This window comes from Dacryopinax primogenitus (assembly GCF_000292625.1).
Source record: "Dacryopinax primogenitus strain DJM-731 SS1 chromosome Unknown DACRYscaffold_25, whole genome shotgun sequence".
Lineage (NCBI taxonomy): Eukaryota > Fungi > Basidiomycota > Dacrymycetes > Dacrymycetales > Dacrymycetaceae > Dacryopinax > Dacryopinax primogenitus.
In genome coordinates, this window is record NW_024467222.1 from 502,633 (window position 1) to 520,692 (window position 18,060).

At 56.8% G+C, this 18,060-nt stretch overlaps 8 protein-coding genes across 8 annotated transcripts; 4 read left to right on the forward strand and 4 right to left on the reverse strand.

Annotated features, from left to right (window-relative positions):
• Positions 1-140: 140 nt before the first annotated feature.
• On the forward strand, positions 141-3,153 carry DACRYDRAFT_72764 (glycoside hydrolase). Its single transcript, XM_040775980.1, has 9 exons — positions 141-425; positions 476-1,003; positions 1,060-1,348; positions 1,406-1,564; positions 1,622-1,794; positions 1,850-2,103; positions 2,154-2,247; positions 2,297-2,368; positions 2,419-3,153. Exons 1-9 carry the CDS (start codon positions 171-173, stop codon positions 3,109-3,111), a joined length of 2,517 nt encoding a protein of 838 aa, XP_040623913.1. The 5' UTR covers positions 141-170; the 3' UTR covers positions 3,112-3,153.
• Positions 3,154-3,720: 567 nt separating this feature from the next.
• Positions 3,721-4,416, forward strand: DACRYDRAFT_25427 (uncharacterized protein). The gene is made up of 3 exons (XM_040774157.1): positions 3,721-3,911; positions 3,961-4,071; positions 4,127-4,416. The coding sequence occupies exons 1-3, from the start codon at positions 3,816-3,818 to the stop codon at positions 4,169-4,171; spliced, it is 252 nt and encodes an 83-aa protein (XP_040623914.1). The 5' UTR covers positions 3,721-3,815; the 3' UTR covers positions 4,172-4,416.
• Positions 4,417-4,699: 283 nt separating this feature from the next.
• DACRYDRAFT_25428 (uncharacterized protein) lies at positions 4,700-5,294 on the forward strand. The gene is made up of 3 exons (XM_040774158.1): positions 4,700-4,883; positions 4,935-5,054; positions 5,108-5,294. Exons 1-3 carry the CDS (start codon positions 4,785-4,787, stop codon positions 5,153-5,155), a joined length of 267 nt encoding a protein of 88 aa, XP_040623915.1. The 5' UTR covers positions 4,700-4,784; the 3' UTR covers positions 5,156-5,294.
• Positions 5,295-5,340: 46 nt separating this feature from the next.
• Positions 5,341-7,298, reverse strand: DACRYDRAFT_119807 (P-loop containing nucleoside triphosphate hydrolase protein; the record flags this gene model as incomplete). The annotated part of the gene is made up of 4 exons (XM_040770870.1): positions 5,341-6,050; positions 6,106-6,419; positions 6,464-6,950; positions 7,002-7,298. The coding sequence occupies 4 exons, from the start codon at positions 7,296-7,298 to the stop codon at positions 5,376-5,378; spliced, it is 1,773 nt and encodes a 590-aa protein (XP_040623916.1). The 3' UTR covers positions 5,341-5,375.
• Positions 7,299-7,606: 308 nt separating this feature from the next.
• DACRYDRAFT_119808 (thioredoxin-like protein) lies at positions 7,607-8,620 on the reverse strand (the record flags this gene model as incomplete). The annotated part of the gene is made up of 5 exons (XM_040770871.1): positions 7,607-7,774; positions 7,828-8,093; positions 8,154-8,281; positions 8,332-8,443; positions 8,501-8,620. The coding sequence occupies 5 exons, from the start codon at positions 8,618-8,620 to the stop codon at positions 7,714-7,716; spliced, it is 687 nt and encodes a 228-aa protein (XP_040623917.1). The 3' UTR covers positions 7,607-7,713.
• A 340-nt stretch (positions 8,621-8,960) lies between these two features.
• DACRYDRAFT_112348 (uncharacterized protein) lies at positions 8,961-12,293 on the reverse strand (the record flags this gene model as incomplete). The annotated part of the gene is made up of 5 exons (XM_040769395.1): positions 8,961-9,607; positions 9,673-10,174; positions 10,252-11,037; positions 11,087-11,374; positions 11,427-12,293. 5 exons carry the CDS (start codon positions 12,291-12,293, stop codon positions 8,961-8,963), a joined length of 3,090 nt encoding a protein of 1,029 aa, XP_040623918.1.
• A 300-nt stretch (positions 12,294-12,593) lies between these two features.
• On the forward strand, positions 12,594-13,993 carry DACRYDRAFT_112349 (uncharacterized protein; the record flags this gene model as incomplete). Its single annotated transcript, XM_040769396.1, has 3 exons — positions 12,594-12,612; positions 12,666-12,926; positions 12,987-13,993. The coding sequence occupies 3 exons, from the start codon at positions 12,594-12,596 to the stop codon at positions 13,991-13,993; spliced, it is 1,287 nt and encodes a 428-aa protein (XP_040623919.1).
• Positions 13,994-14,067: 74 nt separating this feature from the next.
• Positions 14,068-18,036, reverse strand: DACRYDRAFT_25433 (calcium-transporting P). The gene is made up of 7 exons (XM_040774159.1): positions 16,847-18,036; positions 16,251-16,793; positions 16,038-16,199; positions 15,732-15,985; positions 14,903-15,683; positions 14,500-14,855; positions 14,068-14,440 (listed from the first exon to the last, which is right to left on the reverse strand). Exons 1-7 carry the CDS (start codon positions 17,676-17,678, stop codon positions 14,132-14,134), a joined length of 3,237 nt encoding a protein of 1,078 aa, XP_040623920.1. The 5' UTR covers positions 17,679-18,036; the 3' UTR covers positions 14,068-14,131.
• Positions 18,037-18,060: the final 24 nt, after the last annotated feature.

The window sequence follows — 18,060 nt, forward strand, 5'->3', positions numbered from 1 at the left end:
TCAACATGGCATACAACAGCACCACGCTCGACCTCAACACCGCCAAATGGGCATTCAAAGTCCTCTCAGCGCCGTTCACGTCGGCAAGCTCTATCCTCTCATCTCTCACTTCTGTCGCACCTGCTACAGCTGCCTCACTGTTGACTGATGCATGGCACAAGTGCTTACAGATGCCTTCGGACGTGTATGCAGAGCTCACTCTCGCGGGGGCCATCCCGCACCCGTACAAGAAATGGAACGAACACCAGGTCCAGTGGATCGGGGACAGGGAATGGGTGTATTCCTGTCAGTTCGCTCTAGAGGGAGGGGAGCTCAAGCAGGGAGAGAACGCAGACTTGGTATTCGAAGGTCTTGACACGTACTGTGATGTGTACCTTAACGGAGAGATGGTGCTCAAGGCTGATAACATGTTCCGTCCATGGAGGGTATGTCCACTCCTCCCACTTTGATTTAAGTCCTCGCCGACGTCCACTAGGTCCCTCTGAAAGCATCCCAGCTCGAGCCCACCAACCACCTCCTGCTGCACTTCAAATCCTCGCGCGCGATCGCCCTCGCCCTCGAGGCTCAGTATGGGAAACGCACCGCCGGGTCGTGTAACGTCGGGCACGAGAGCCGCGTCTACGTGCGCAAGGCACAGTATCACTGGCGCTGGGACTGGGGTCCGGAACTGATGAGCGTTGGACCGTGGTTGCCCGTTCGCTTGGAGAGGTATTGGCTGCGCTTGAGTGAGGTGCAGACGAAGGCACGGGTTAACGAGACGAATGTGCCGAGTTTGGGGCTGAGCTTGGAGCTGGCGGGGAACGTGGGTGGGAAGGTGCATGTTGAGGTCGTATTGAGGGATGTGAAGGGAAAGGAGATCAAGAGTGAGAAGATCGATGCTACGAGCACTGAACAGCTCATCGACGTCATCAACTGGGAATTGAAGGGGCAGGTTGACCTATGGTGGCCTGTGGGCTATGGCAGCCAGCCGCTCTACACCGTCGGGGTCATCTTAACTGACGAGGTAAGTAAGCCTTTTCCTCCCCTTGATCCGGGTCGCCTGACATCTGCCTTGCCCAGTCCGGGACAATCCTCGACCAACTCACCCAGAAGATTGGCTTCCGGCGCATTGCCCTCATCCAGGAACCGCTCTCTGACCAGCCTGGCACTACCTTCCTGTTCGAAGTGAACGGCGTCCGCATGTTCATAGGCGGCTCATGCTGGGTCCCGATCGATAACATGCTCACGCTCGCTACGCCGGAGAGGTACAGGACCTGGCTCGAGCTGATGGTGAGAGGGAACCAGAATATGGTCCGGATCTGGGGTGGGGGGATATATGAGAGTGATGAGTTCTATGATGCTTGTGATGGTCTGTCTGTCTCCCCCTCCGAATGTGAGTTACTGAGATCCTGCCGCTGGTGTGTAGAACTAGGACTGCTCGTCTGGCAAGACTTCATGTTCGCTTGCGGGCAGTATCCTGCGTATGAGGAGTTTCTGGACCAGGTCAGGCCTGAGGCAGAACTGGCAGTCAAGAGGCTCAGGCATCATGCGAGCCTAGCGCTCCTCTGCGGGAACAACGAAGATTGTACGTTAGCGTCTGCCACTACCTTGGAACTGTGTAGCTGACATTGTTTGATGAAAGATCAGCAGGTGAAGCAGTGGGGTATCACCGAATTGCCCGCTGTGGTAATCTACGAACAGATCCTCCCCCAGGTCGTCACCGCCCTCACGTCACCCGAGATCCCCTACCACCGCGGTTCCCCATGGGGCGGCGCGGACTACTGGAACACCGCCGATCCCACAATGGGGGATATCGTACGTTCTCTCCTTACCCGTCCATCCATCCCCCCTAACACATACACCTGCCCAGCACCAATGGGAGATGTGGGCCGGCCGGGCGGATTTCTACCAGAACTGGGATCTGAATGGTGGACGATTCGTTTCCGAATTCGGGTTGCCGGCCATGCCTCACCCTGAGACGATCGACTGGTTCTTTGATGATGAGAAAGGAGACAGGTACCCGCAGAGCAGGATGATGCAGCAGCATAATAAGGCTGGGAGTCATGAGCGTCGGCTTGCGATTTATATGAATGAGAACTTTAGGATCACGGGAGATTTCGAATCGTGGGTCCTTGTTGTCCACAAGTTTGTTCTCGTCGCTTACAAGGATCTAGGTACGTGTTCTTGACGCGGATGATGCAGAGCGAGGGTGTTGGCGCGGCGTACAGGATGTGGAGGAGGGACTGGAAAGGACCTGGAAAGCAATACGTAGGCAACTGGTTGTTCGGGATAACGTAGCCACTCATCATGACTCCAGAATGCGGGTGCTCTCGTGTGGCAGATCAACAACTCTTGGCCCGTGACCTCTTGGGCCACGTGTGACTACTTCGTAAGTTCACACTCCCAAAGAGCTGAAAGAATCTACTGAACAAATCACAGCAACGTCCCAAACCTACATTCTACGCAACCGCACGCGAGATGCTGCCCATCACCGTGGGTATCAAGCGCACGGTCAAGAAGAACAAGGAAAACGATCGTCCTCGGCAGTTCTACGAGTTTGGTGCTTTCCAGTCTCTCTCCGCAACGATGGAGATTTGGGGGTGTAATTCCACCCTCCACCCCCGAGTCGTCGTTCTGGAGGTGATGTACTGGGATCTCGAATCCAACTGGCGTGCATCGGAATACCACACGTTCACCCTCCTGCCTAACCAGTCGACCGACTTGCTTCAGAAGGAGGTCCCACACCGGCCCCGCGGCGAACCCGACACGTACCCCGGCGGCGATCCGAAGCCAACATTGAGTGCCTCGATTATCGTTTCTGCGCGCCTGGTGGACGTGGAATCGAAGGAGATTCTCTCGCGCTACGTTGACTGGCCCCAGCCATTCAAGCTTATCGATTTCCCCGACCCGATCCTCAGCGTCAGGGTAGACGGTGATGAGGTCAAGGTGGATGTGAGGCACCCCGTGAAGGGCCTTTGGCTCGATGTGGCCGGCGAGACGGACACGGTGCAGTGGAGCGACAACGCTATTGATGTCGTTCCCGGAGATCCGCAGACACTCAAAGCAACAGGCCTCAACGGACGGGCATTGGTGGCACAGTATCTGGGTAAGGAGAAAGCGTCGGCAATATGATGTTCCGCTGCATGCGCAGAGTGTAATTTGAAAGTAGGAACGAAAGGAATCCGTCATCCATCATATGCACCAACCCGGCAGGCCGTTACCGTCATAGGCTTTGCGGGGTAAGGAAGAGACTCGCTCGGAATCCAACCTTATGTTTCATTTCCTGTCACCGGCGGTTGGACCCGAGGCGGAACGGCCAGGGATCACCGTACAGACTGAGATGAACTCGGCGACGAGGATACATCGACATATCAAGCAACTCGGATTTGACTGATCACCCGCCCATCGCCGCTCTCCGCCTCACTGTATCGTTTGATATTCACCGCCCGGTGTTGCCGGCCGAGGCAGTTTCCGGTCACCGTATGCTCGCATAAGACCCCAACACCCCTGGTGGATATATTTCCATAAAAGGCAATCCGCAACAGTTATCAGTGGAGTGAGGATATGTGAGTTTATAAGAATTCTGGCTCTCGAAACGGCAATCCGCATGTGTACAGGACCCGGGCGGGAAGGGAACGAGCTTTTTCCGACTTGATACATGCGGAGTGTTATGACTAGGACTTTTGAGAGGACGAATCGTCTATAAATACGAGCACTCCCCCATCCTCGTTGGGGCCAGATCCAACGCCCCTCATACCAAGAAGCATTTTTCAAGGACTTTCTGCAACTCTTATCTCGCGATACAACTCCCTTCTTACACGATATAAACTCACAAGATGTTTGCTCGTCAAGTCGCCAGCCGTGTCATCGCTCAGCGTGCTCCCATGTTTGCACGCCGCAGCATCCACGTTGCACGTGACGTCAAGCCTTATGTGCGTACATCCAGAGGTCTTCTGGGGAAATCCTGACTGGGTACAACAGGGCGTTTTGTCCCAGCTCCCTCCCAACGGTCTCTATATGCTTTTCGGCACCGCTGCGGTCTCTGCGGTCGGGATCGGAGCAGGTGTGAGGGCGTGGTTGATGACTCCGGAGGTTCGTAGTGTTCATAACTTGACCACGATAACAGTATCCGAGGTTCTATTTTCAGGAACTCAGCAAGGCTAGGCACGGCTCCTCCGTCTTCCGGTACTGAACGTACCTCGCATACCCGTCCACCCGTCGCCTCCATTCGACTGGGTGGACTCCATACCCTATATGAGCCATCAAGTACCTCAGTAGCACTCTGCGTCCTTTGGGAGTGTTAATATTCGTGGTCCCTCACCGTTGGGAGAAAAAGGGAGGCCGACTAGAGTTCGGGGGTATATTACCATATTTGGTATTTCTTAACTTCTGTATGGATAGAACTCTTGGAATATACAAGACGTAGGAACTCTCAAACTGACCCCGGGCGCTTATTTGTCTACTACACCGACAAATCGCTAAGTTCCCGACGATCTATTGGCTTCCACTTTTTGTTTGGTTCATGTGCCAGCGGAATGCGGGTCAGCGGGACGGAGAGGACGTTGCTCCCCCACCAAACCAGCGTCGGGACGAGTAGGAGGCCCGTCCCGCCCCCCTGAAGTTCCTGACATGCGTACAGCCCAACAGATGATCTTACAAACGCATGTCCAGGTCGTATTTAATATAAAACCTGGGAAATGAGGACTTGTGTCCAGCACTCTTCGCCCTCGTCCTCAGCGCGGAACCTCCCAGCCGCTCTTGTCTCACGTGATCTATTTCTTCGCCGTCCAAAAACACCACACAAGATGTTCGCTCGCCAGCTTACTCAGACCGCACGGATCGCCCGCCCAATTGCTGTGAGGCAGGCCCGGTTTTACAGTGCAAAGCCCGGAGCCCGACCCACGGTACGTCGGGTTTTCATTTTCTCTAGCACTTCAAACTGACTCGAGCTGCAGGGCCTCCGCGGTCTCTGGGCCCAAGTCCCAGTAGAAGCATACCCGCTCGTTGGTATCGTGTCCTTCGTCTGCTGCGTCGGCGTCTATGCTGGGTTTCATGCCATGACCAAGGAGAAGGAGGTGTGTAGTATACCCGATCCTCGGCCAAGTTGGAGACGCTGACGGATCCGCAGAACTTCTTCGAGCACAAGAGCACTGGGAACACATCCGTCAAGTACTGAGCGCTGGTCAAAATGGCAACGCTCCGGTTTCGGAAGTCATTCGGTGTAGAAGGCCTAGGGCTGTAAAATCTATGTACGACTAAATTGTCTCCTTTGTCAAATTGTCCAATAGCATTTTTATCTCAATCTCGTCACCCGTTCCCACGAGCATCCTTGTGTAAGAACCACAACGTCACCGTATAAGAATGGATGACCCCCACCATCACCCCATGTCAATGAATCACGAGACCTCGGCCTCTCCATTACACAGTGACAGCCTCCTCACCTCGCCCTTCTCCCAGCTCCAAGGCATCTCCCCCTCCCAATGACTGACCCAAACCACACTCGTCCCCTTCCCCTCACCTACATACTCCCTCAAGAACTCCCGGGCGCGGTGGACCATCCCATCGTCCATTCCGGCAAACACTTCGTCCAGCACTAGCAAGGGAGGCCGGTTAACGAGCGCGCGCATGAGGAGTACCAGCGTTTGCTCGCCAGGGTTGAGAGCAGCAAACGGGCGATCCAGCACGCTCCCTTTCCCGGTGATTTGCCACTCTGGAGCAAGCGCCTCCACGAGGGAATCGATGATCTTATCCTGCTCCGATGTGCGTGGGCGGTAAGAATACGTCGCCTCGAACCCCGATCCTATCGCGTCTCTCCCACTCAGCGCGCCCGTGCCCAGCCGCCTCGGAAAGGCGTTATACAACTCCGGGCTGACGAACCCAATCCGCTGCTGCAGCGCCGGAGTCGCATGCTGTCGCCTCGGCTTGCCAAAGAGGTGCAGGTGCGGCTGTGTGTAGGATTGTGGGTGGTCACCCGTCAGAAGGGAGAGCAGCGTCGTCTTCCCACTGCCGTTCGCCCCGCGCAAGTGCCAGATCTCGGATGCGCGGATTTGCCAGTGGATGTTCTTGAGTACCTGGGATGGGTGTTGGAAGGAGTTGGGAAGACGGGAATGGGTAAAGCGTACGTACCTTGCGCTCGTGATAAGCGACGTTCACGCCCTGCATATCTACCAACAGCTCCTTTTCACCTTCCTGCACACTCTTCTCACTGACCGGCACCGCCCTCTCCGCTTTCTCGAGTACATGATGCCTAGCCAACTCCTCCCTGAATTCTTCCTTCCTCCCTGTTCTCACCTGCCCATCAGCGACAACAGCGACATGCGTCACCCACTCAGGGAGCGGGTCCTGCGGGCGGAGAGCGAGGAGGATCCGGGGTGCGCAGTGTGTATGCAGTTGATGGAGCAGCGAAACGAGTGAGAGCCGGTGTTGTGGGTCCAGCCCAGCTACGTAGGATCAGCATACGTCCAAGAAGCAGGTAGGGACGCACTGAGCGGTTCATCCAATAACAGCACTTCGGGCTTCGTGAGGAGCTTTCGGAGGACGCTCGCACGCCGGGTCTGCCCGTTGGAGAGGGCGATCAGCGGGAGGTCGAGGAGGTGTGCAAGATCCAGCTTGTGTGCTATCTCCTCCAGCTCGCGTTCGTCCACTGTCCGACTCTGTGTCTCCCCTTCACTCGTACCGAAAGGGGAGACAGTGCTCGCACCACTCTCATCCCCGTCCGAGTCCCTTCCCGCCCAAACGCCAGCCCTCTCCGCCTCCTCGACCAAGCTCTCCCTCAACGTCACCCGATCCTCCTCTCTCACAGCACCGTACCTCGCCGAAAAATCATAAAATCCTGCCCCGAGCGCCCTGGGTCGAGTGGCAAAGCTCACATAGGCCAGAGCGTGTTCCTGCGCTGTGGTAGGAAGGTGGGAGACGATTGGGAATGGGCCTTGAGCTGGTGGGGGAAGGGGTCGATGATGACCTAGCAGTGTCTGGTTGCGTTAGTTGTTGGGAACAGGAGGTAATAGGGGGGGGGAGCGCACATCGAGCAACTCCCCTTTCCCGCTACTTGCGGTACCTACGACTGCCCAGGCCTCCCCTTCCCTCCAAGTCCAGTCGACGTCTCTGAACAACGGCGGGGTGGGAGGTGCCTGACCCCAACGATAGATAGAGCACTTTGGTAGGTGGGCGATTGTTTCTTTTTCTTTTTCTCCTCGTTGTTGGGTGGGTATTTCGAGTGAAGGGGCAGAGAGGGTGCTGCTGCGCCGAGCACTGAGCCTGTGTATGGTCGGACGGTAGGGTATGGGCGGTCTGTGACATAGACGGGTCCAACGGGACATCGTTACCCCTTCAAATCGAGCTAAACACTAGCAATAGTATCTCAAATCAAGCAGAGTGTAAGACAGCCGTGGACAAATTGCTACAACAGAGCTTGAGTATATCAAAGATAAGATGAATGCAGCATAGATTGAATTGACAGAAAAGGAAAGGAAAATGTTTGTTGGAAAAATATCCGATTCATTTCCGATGCATCCGATGAGAGAACGTGACTCGGCTCCGGTGGGTCAGAGTGGACCGCAGTGGAGAACGTTGGATTTCCACTAGAGTGCTTTTTGCAAAGGAGCAGTACATACGTTGGAAGATACTTGAGATTTAATGTACGATACACCTTTTTTTCATTCCTGTTACAGTTGATAGGAAACTTTCCAACTCCTACACTTCGCACACTCCTACCCGCCCTGCCCTACACCGGACTCACATCCTGCTCTTCAACCCCTCCGGGTCCACTCCAACATACGGATACTCCTTTCCCAGCCTACATCCCAATCAGCCTCACTCACTCTCCCAGTTCCACATACCAGTACTCACCAGAAAGAGATACTCTGCATCCTATCACTGCCGAAAAAACTGTGTTCCCCCCCGTCCGTCCTACGGAGGACGATCCACGGGAACCCGAACGCGCCCTCGTCTGCGAGCGCTTCTGCTTCTGAGCGGAGGAGAGCTTTGTTTTCCGCAGATTGGGAGAGGGTGGTGAGATGCGTGAGTTCGTCTGGTGTCAGGAGGGCGGGAGGGGAGCTGAGCGAGCCTAAGAACGCGGGAGAAGCGGTGGGCGTGTTCCGGGAGAAGAACTCTTCCTGCAGCGTTTGGAGTCAGCAAATTCGCCGAAAAGGAACCGGACCCAGGGGGAAACGCACATAAAGCCTCTTGGTAGCTTCCTCCAGCACCTCGGGCTTGTGCATCCTCAGCACACGCATAAACCGCATGACGTTCAACGTGTTATACTCTTTGTTAAACGGGAACCCCGGGGGAAGCTTCATGTCCACTGAATCTTATCAACCTCAATCGAACTCAAGTTTATGAGTGAAGACGCACGACTGTAGAGCTGAGCGAGGATGTCAAGGTCGTCTGCCATCCACTTTGCTTTATTGGGCACTGACGCAGGCGCTTGGTTGCCGCATTTAAGGTGCACCGCTCCCAGGAACATCTGCGTACGCATCAACGAATCGTGAGCTTAGTTGTACGGATTAGGAGGGAAACGGACGGGACGCAAGTCTAATTGCAGGTTCCAGGGACGAGTGTAACGACGTAGTGCTTCGAAGGCGATATAAGACCAGGGAGAGGTGATATCGTAGAACAAACTGAGCTTGACAGGAGGGGGCATCTTGGCTGCAACTATTGAGCTAGAGCCCAAAGGCAAATGAGAAATATAATATAATATAGCTGGTCGAAGAGAAGCAACTCGACAAGTCCTGCTGTGATGGTTGCGGGGTAAACCCTATCCGCCCGAGATGATACCCGGCCACGTGCTTGACAACGCCGAGCGTATCATCCCTTCCTGGGCGTACGTTCCAGTTCAACAGTCTCGGGGTTCATCACCCAGAAAAGAATATGTGCAGGTGCTCAAGTCGAGTCGAAGCAAGAGAAAATCTCCAGGGAGGACAAAACCTTGATTATTCTATCCAATTAATAACTGCCAAAAGCGCCAACGCCTTTCTCTCTCCTCACTCATCTTCCTCCCCCTCATCCTTATCCTCATCCTCCTCATCCTCACTAACGACCAACCCCGCCTGCCTCATCCTCCCCTTATCCCTCTTCCTCTTCTGGCTCAGCTCGTCCAGCGCCACAAACGCATCTTCGACCTGTTCTTCCTGTTCTTTCAGTTTCGCCTGGGCGGCTTTCAGCTCGCGGTCTAGTTCCGCCAGTCGGGCTTTCAGTTCCGTCTCGGTGCCGGGGGATGATACAGCGGACACCTGAGATCCCCCACGAGCAGGGGGAGAGACAGAGGCAGCTGCGGGCGCGGAAGTAGGAGCAAAAGCAGCTTCCACCAACTCCGCTCTCAACCTCTCGACCTCCCTCTCCCTCTCCCCAACCCTCAGGTCCAAGCTCCTCTCCCTCCCCGCAGCCAACTGCAGCTCCTCGCCCATCTCCGCCACGTGCGCTCCAAGCCTGTCCAACTCACTGCCTAACGCTTCCCTCTCCTCTTCCCGTTCTCGGTGGAGGGCGTCCAGCTTGCGCTGCATGGTTTCCAGGTCTTGCGCTTGGGACTGGATCGTCCCCTGTAGAGAGGAGATAAGCGCCAGGGTCTGCGTTTCCCCAGAAATGGGCTTGACGGCATTCGGGTCAGAGGTAATAGCGCGCTGGACAGAGACTGCCCGGTTGTCAGTATCCGGTATCCAGTATCTTCCAACACCGATACTAGTGCTAAGGACTCACAGTACGTGTTCTTCCAGAACTCTACAAAAGCCCAATCGAACCACACTTCCCCCTCTTCCTCCGCCTCCCTCCCCTGCTCCTGTCCCTGCCCTTGCACCTGCACCTGCACCTGCTGGTGCAGGTCCTGTCCAGGCGAAAGGACGACCCCTGAGTCGGGGGTGACTTGTTTAAACCTGTCGTCTTCCCTCAACCGTGTCATACGGTTCACGAACTGGTCTGCGCCGATATGTTTGAGCAGGATGGGGTGGAGGGTTGCCCTGTGCGCGGGGTTAGCTGCCAGCATCTGTAAAGACGGGGGGGGGGAAGCGAGCAAGGAGAGGGGAGGAAGGAGGAGGAACGGAGAGGGGAAGAGGAAGGGAAGACCTGGAAGAAAGGAGAAGAAAACACACCTCGTCACCTCCCCAGGATCCGTATCATACTCATAGCACGTGCCAAGCAAGAACGCCGCCAGGCCCTGAACGAGTGGGTCTATCCCGCTCGGTTGAGTAATAGGCTGCACGAGCTAGCAAACCCATTTCCGTCAGTATCTGTATCTGTACCCCAGGGGCACTCGCCAGGAAATGGGAAGTGGGGACTCACAACCTGGACATTCCCCCCCTCCTCCAGGAACTCCCTCACACTCCCCGCACTCTCCCAGCACCAAACACATAATACCCCTAACCAAGCACACGCCGCGCGCTCCCATTCCCTCGCTTCCCTCTCCCGGCCTTCTTCTCGCGCACGGGTATGTTCCCGCAGGGCGAGGTTGACGTTCCCTGTCAGGAGCTGGATGAGCGTTGGCGGGTGGTCGGCTTCGTCCTCCGGCTCGGGCTGCTGTGCTTGGGGAGGGAGGGGGAGTGTCACTCCCCTGGCGGCGGCCTTCGCCCCCTCCCCAGACCGGAGCACGTGGGCAAACAAGTGACAGGCAAACACCGTCGGATAGGTGTTGAACCGAGCTGGAGGGAGTCCGTTTAGGCTCTGAGGCGCGCGTTCAGGTTCGGGGAGAGCGGTAAGCGTGTGCAGGAGTAGGGACCCGGCGGGAAGGGGCGGGTCGGTGAAGGGTGATGGTTCAGAGGGGGGGAAGACGAGTTCCTCCAAGAGGAGGTGTATACCAGCAGGGTTAGACTGGCAGAAGGAGTCGAACGCGCCTACAGCTGCGGCACGACATTCCAGCCCTTCCCGCGCGGCTTCTACCCCTCCTACGAGGACGGCTGCGCCCTGATCTCCGGAGAGGGCGGTGCGTACGAGCGCGGCGAGCGAGGCTTGTTGCGGTAGGCGATCCCATTCGTCCCCTCCTGCCCAGGCGTAGGGGGTGAGCGAGAGAGAGCCGAGGAGTTCTTGGTTCGGCTTCGAGTTTGCTAGCAGCGGGGAGAGGGCTTTGAGTGCCTACGCAGCGGTTAGCGCGCGCGGGTAAAGAGGGGGGGAAGGGAGTTACGTGGATCTTCAGAGATGTGGGGGCGTTACTTGCCAGCCCTAGCTCTAGGAGCGCTCGTGTCATCCCACTCGCTAGGAGGGCGAGCTGGTTCTGCTCTTTCCCCTGGCCTGCACCGCCCAGTAGGAGAAGGACGAGCCTAACGAGAAGGATTGCGTTGGCTAGTTTTTGGGTGTCCCAGAATTGGAGGGCGAAGGATTGGGGTGAAGGCGCGGTTGGGGGAGGGGGCGGGGAGGGGAAGAGCAGGAGAGGCGGGAGTCGGGGGATGTTGGACGTTTCCCTGAAATAGTTCTACCGCGTGCAGGTTAGCAGGTTAGTGCGTTTAGAGGGGACGGGAGCGGACCTGGTTGGAAACGTTGAACTTTAGCAGGAGCTCGATCGCCGTTAGGCAGTCTTGGACTACTACGCCGCCTTCCATTCCGCCTTCTTGCTGGGCAATGTCGAGCAGCCGCTCAAAGGCGCCTTCGAAGGCGACGATTTTCTGCAAGTCGGCGTTGGAGTTTATAAGGTTCTGGAGAAGGAGGAGGGCTTCTGCAGGGGCGTGAGCACGCGGGAGTAGGAGTGCAACTCCAAGTGGGGTAGGAGTACCATTCCTAATTATCTCCCTTCTCTCCTGTAACACCCCCACCAGACTCCCCACTCCCATCGGGCTCGTCAACACATACCCCTGGACGACCACCGCCCTATTCTGCAAGAGCACACCGAGCAACTGGAGCGCTCCGAACCTGACATAAAAGTTCGACTGTCCAAGCAGGTGGACAAGGGTGTGCACCGGTTCCGGAGATTGAAGCACGACGTCTGTGTGCCTCAGTCCGAGGTCTTCTCTTCCTTTCCCGCGTGCGTTAGGAGGCGGGGGGTAGGGGTGGGGGTGGGGATGGGGATGGGAGTGCAGGTCATCGTCCCTCTCACAAAGAACGAGAAGGGTTTCCAACAACGCCTTCCCCCCCTCTGGATCCACCTCCGCCTCTTCCAGTCTTCCAAGAAGAGCCATCAACGCCGTCTCCCCCACCTCCCGCTTAGCATCCCTGCTCAGTCCCTTGAGAGCGAGCAAAGAGGCTCTCCTGTCTGCGATATCCGATGACTGGAGTAGCCTATCCGTGAGCTTGTCTATGGTTGACTGGAGTGACTGAGATGGAGGAGTGAGTGCTGATGATAGCTGTGACTGCGCTGTTTGGCGTAGTTGTGAATACGTCGAAGTGAGAAAGTCCATCGTCGTTGAGGTTAAAGTTGTGCAAACAAAGACAGTTGTCCCTTGTTTGATAGAACGTGTCTACACAGCCACTGAATGCATGTGAATATTCCACATATTATGAACGCGACGCGACTTTTATTACATTTTACACTTCTACTTGAACAATGTTCATTTCTCCATTTATTACACCTTCTCCTCCTCATTCACATACAATTCATTCTCTTACCACTTTATTACTATCACCACCACCAATCACTGCTATACACGCTCCTATATCTCTACCTCTCTTCAGGCATTGGCTACTTCAGATACTCCAGGATGTCCTACAAGAAGAAGAGTACATAGTGCTCAACGCCCTCGAGTACCCAGACGCCTCCAATCTCTGGTCAGCCATCACCCGTTCTCTCCCCCATCAACCATCATCAGCAAAAGGCTGGTCAGCGCTGCTCGACCTTCCCACTCCCCTCCTGCTAGTACTGGACAACCCATCCCGCCTCTCTCCTTCTGCCCTCATCACTCTGAGCAGGGCACACGAGCTCACCCATGGTCGGATCTCCGTGCTCCTATTGAGTGAGTGTGCTTGGGATGCCTACAGACCTGTGGAGGCGTTGCAGGGGTATACGCTCTACCTTCCTCCGCTTTCTATATCTGGTGCGCCTCACTCCCCTCTGTCCTACTCACTCAGTCACTCACTCACTCAATATAACACAGAAACAGCCAACTTCCTTCGTTCCCTCTTCCCCTCCTCCCCACCCAGCTCATCCCCTAACACCACAACCACAACCCAGCCAACACCTTACCACCCCACCCTCCTCCCCCTCTGGACAGAATACACCCGTTCCCTGCTCAGCACCTTCTCCCCATCCTACTCCACCTGCCCGCTCCTCCTCGCCCGGCTCGCAGTAAGCAGATGGGGATGGTTCGTCAGTCCCGTTCTGGGGGAATGGCGTTACCTCCTTGAACGTGAGCGTCCATCTTCCAGCCCGGAAGGAGAAGCAGGAGAGAAGGTTGAAAAGGACGACGGACTCCCCTTCCTGCTTTCGTCGCAGGACGTGATCAAGCTCATCCGGTATACGTTTTCCCCTTCCTACACTCATTCGGTACACCAGGGCCTCCCGCCTCCTCTCCCTAGCGGAGTGCCTAGGCTAAGAAACCCCGCGGATTGGCTCAACCTCAACCTCAACCTCAACCTCAACGTCCCTCATCCCGACCCTGCCCCCGCGAATGGGAATACGAACCTGCCACGCCTGTCCGAAATAGGAAGATGGACACTCCTAGCCTCCTACATCTGTTCCTCAAACCCAGCACGTACAGACCTGAAGCTCTTCGGGACCCAAGCCGAGCAGAAACGGAAGCGCCGGCGGGGCAGAGCAACGAGGTTAAGGAAGAAGAAGGATGTGAAGGGGGAAGGGAAAGACCGGCTTTCAGGGCGCGATCTTGGTCCTTCTGCGTTGGGGACCGAACGCTTGCTCGCAGTGCTCCGCAGCCTGTTGGCGCTTCATCTCCCTCCCCGGGGGAAAGCGCTCCAGCGAGGGATAGGAACTGCTTTGATGAGCTCTACACTTGCCGAGCTGGGGGAGAGGAGGCTGCTTGTCCGACCTCTCTCCGGTGGAGGGGGAGTGGGGGGAGAAGGGTGGAGGTGCGCCCTTAGGTGGGAAGGGGCGAGAGCGCTGGGCAGGGAACTGGGGGTTAGGGTCGAGTTGCTGCTTTGGGAGTAGCTGGGCGGAGGGAGGGGAGTTGTTCTGCGGCTTATGGGTGGGGGATGAAGAGGATTCTCGTGTGCTCTAATTGGTACACTTATCCAATATGTTACCTTCTTCTACGTATACGCACGAACATGCTACGCTACGCTAGCATCAAGCGATGTCCTCCATGTCCATGGGGGAATAGACGACTCCCTCATTCAGCCTCCTCTCATACCTCCGTCTGACCTCATGCACGGCAAACGACGTCCCAGCCAAAGCAAACAATGTGAGCATATCCCGATTCGGCAGACTCTCGGTCTGGAAGATCGCTTGCATTACCGGGACGTAGATGAGCGTGAGCTGGACGAGGAAGGAGATGGACACCGTCGTGAGGAGCATCTTGTTCTGTGTGAGGCCGCAATTGAGCCCGCGGTTCTGGATCGCGGATACCAAGTCGAGGAAGACGAAGGATGTGAATGTCTGCGGGTGGGTTTGATTAGTATTAGTAAGGACTTGGGCTTTGTCAGAGGACGGCGCACCATCGTTTGATCACGCTTGGACATGCGCCCGTCGCTCAGCTCATGCATGTATACAAACAGCGTCCCAAGAACGATCATCGATGCTGAGAACAGCACCCTCGCGAGCAACCGGCGCGTAATGATCGGCGCGTCCTTCGCCCTCGGAGGCTTCTTCATCACCGCTTTGTCTACCGGGTCGACGCCGAGCGACTGGCTAGGCGGTCCGTCCATGAGGATGTTGATGAAGAGGATTTGCATCGCGTTCAGGGGGTTGGCGAGGTGGAACGTCGTGGATAGCGTGATGAGCGTGAGGGCAGCAACGGCGGTCGAGAGCTGGAAAGTGAGGAAGTTTTGGATATTGTGGAAGATAGATTTCCCTGCACGGTTTTTAGTACCCTCCCAACCTATGAGAGAGCGCACTCACCCTCCTCGACAGCAGGCAAGATCGTCGCGAAATTATCGTCGACGAGTATAACGTCCGCTGCCTCCTTAGCCACGTCCGTCCCGCTCCTGCCCATACTTACGCCAATATCCGCTCCCTTGAGCGCAGGAGCATCGTTCACCCCATCACCAGTCATGGCCACCACCTGCCCCCTCTCCTGGAGTGCCTGAACGATCCGTATCTTATGCCTCGGTGTCGTCCGGGCGAAAACGGTGATACTAGTGATCCTCTCACTGAGCGAGCGCTCGCTCATCTCATCCATCTCCGAACCGGTAAGAACGCTCGTCCGGCCTCCACCAACAGGTATCCCCAGCTGGCGCGCGATGGAGGTAGCAGTGTTCTCCGCATCGCCGGTGATCATCACTACTCTTATCCCGCCCTGCCGGAGGAGGGAGATGGCATCGCTCACGCCTTTCCGGGGAGGGTCCAGCATGCCCTGAAACCCGGCGAACGTGAGCGCACACCGTTCGGGGTTATCTAAGTCTACCGCGGTGGCAGGCCCGACCGCGTACGCCATAGCGACGATCCTCAGGCCGTGGTGGGCGACCTGAGCAGCCTTGGCATGGATGATCGAGTGCATGTTCGCGTCCAGCGGGGGCGTAGAGCCCTCAGTAACGTAGTAAGTCTTGCACCTGGAGAGGACAGCCTCGAGCGAGCCTTTGAGGTAGAGGCACTCGCGTGCGTCTGCAGAGGAGGAAAATGCACCAGAGACAGCCATGTACTTCTGCTCGGAGGAGAAGGGTCGTTCTGACAGTCTCTGGAACTACGCATACTCAGCGTCTAGCGCCTCTAGAAAACAGGGAAGACACACGTTCATCCGTGGATCGTCCAGTCCAAACGCCTCTAGCACGTTGAGCAACGCGACCTCCGTGCTCTGGCCTACGAACACGCCCTCCTCATTGCGGAAAGCGTTGTTGCACAAGCTGCCGATGCGCAGTGTTTGGTGTACAGCGGGCAAGAGGCGCTGCGTTGGTCCTACCCCCGCAGCGGCGATATCTGACACGCTTGTGAGTTCGTCAACCGTATAAATCTCCGTGACGGTCATCTCGTTCTTCGTGAGCGTCCCTGCAGTAGAAAGCGCGTCAGCACTGCCCATTTGCCGCCGCCTCGGACGCACCAGTCTTATCCGAGCAAACGACGCTTATGCTGCCCAGAGCTTCGACACTAGGGAGCTTCTTGACGATCGCTTTGCGGTTGCTCATGCGCAGAACTCCCAGGGCTAGCGTGACGGTAGTTACAATTGGCAGGCCTTCCGGGATAGCGGCCACGGCCAGGGACACTGTACCCCAATCAGCATGACCCATCCCTGCAGAAGGAGATACATACTCACCCCCGATAGTAAACATCTCCAGCCAGCCTCTGCTCTGCAACACTCCGACCAAGACGATAAATCCAATCACGCCAAAACTAAACACACTCAGCCTCTTAGCCAGATCGTCCATGCTCAACTGCAACGGCGTCCTCCTCTCCTCGACACTCTGCATGAGCTCGAATATCCTCCCAAACTCCGTTTGCGTGCCCGTGCCGACGACGACGCCTCGCCCACGGCCGTTCCGCACGAGTGTACCGAGGTAGACTACGCTCGTACGGCCCGCGAGGTCCGTGCCTTGCTCGACCGGATCGGGAGACTTGCGCACCGCACGCGTCTCCCCTGTTAGAGAGCTCTCGTCCACTTCTAGTTCTACGGTTTCGCAGAGTCGGATATCGGCGGGGATACGATCTCCTACGGAGAAGGAGACGACGTCCCCAGGGACGAGGTCGTTAGCGAGCAAGTGGAGCGGGGTAGAGTCACGCAGGAGATGACAGTGATGCGGTACCAGCTTGGACAGCGCGGCGAGGGACGCTTCCGACCTGCGTTCTTGTACGAATCCGACTGCGCCACGGGGGGTTAGCATCGTCCTCTTGCGCAGCGGGAGGGATACGTACCAGTTAATACGATAAGCACGGCGATGCTGATGCTCGCTGCGTCGTCCAGGTTTCCCAAGAGGGCGCTGAGCGCGGCACTGCCCAACAAGAGCAGGATAAGGTGACTCTCCCATATCGTCATCGCGAACTTGAGCCACATGGGGTCGGCATCAGGCACTTCAAACTCATTATACCCGTGTTCCTGCCGCAGGAGGTGGACCGCCGCATTGGACAACCCGGTCGAGAGAGAAGACCGGTGTTCTTGTAGCGCGGCGGTGTACGGAAGGGAGGAGAAGATCGCTGCTGGTGTAGGTTCGTGGGACTTGGGAGCGCGCTCTACCGGCTCGGGCTTGCTGAGGCCAACAATTTTGCGCGTGAGTTCTATACCTCGCCCAAGCCAACGTTGCGCCGTTTCTACCCAGGTCTCGTGACCTGCCCCTGCCCCTGTCCCTGCAGGTGGGAGGGGCATGTACCCATCTACAGTCGGATGGCGCCTCAGCGTAGTCGAGTACGCGAAATGCCGTTCCGGGTCGTCGGTGGGTGCCGAGTCTGGCGCAGGGGAGGTAGGGTCATGAAATGATGGGAAGTAGGCGCTGGCGGGGGGTGAGTGCTGGTGCGGCATCGTGTACGACCGGCCGGTTTGCAGTGGGTGGGCATGCTGTGCTGGCGGGTATACGGAGGTTGGGGAGGTGATGTACGACCCTGCTGCTGGACGGTACGCTGCTACCCGGGCCGTGGACAGCGGCGGAGGACGCGAGCTCTCGCGTGACGAGGAGAAAGTGTTCGAGTTCGTCGTCGCTGCAGAGCCATTCTGCACAGAGTACGGGTTAGCCGATGCCCGTTTCTTGTCCATATCTTTTCCCTTCTGTTCTCCCTCAGCTGCTTCTGCTTCTACTTCTGCTGCTTCGTCTGCGTCTGCGTCTGCTTCTACTTCTGCTGCTTCGTCTGCGTCTGCGTCTGCTTCAGCCGCCTCTCTCCCCGTTTCGAACTGTTCTTCCAGCGCGTCCGGTGGGCGTCCAGGAGCAGGAGAGGGCGAGCGCGACCTCAACTGAAGTGGTGAAAGGAGCGGCGAGCGTTCACCCAATCTAATAGTGATTGTAGGTGTTGTAGGTGTTGAAGGAGAGTGTATCGCCGGCGCTGGAGAAGGAGGAGAGAGAGGGAAGAACAGGTTGAAAAGCAGTCAGGTGATCGACGTGGCACTAGACGTCAGCCACTGAGGCTGACAATACAGTCCA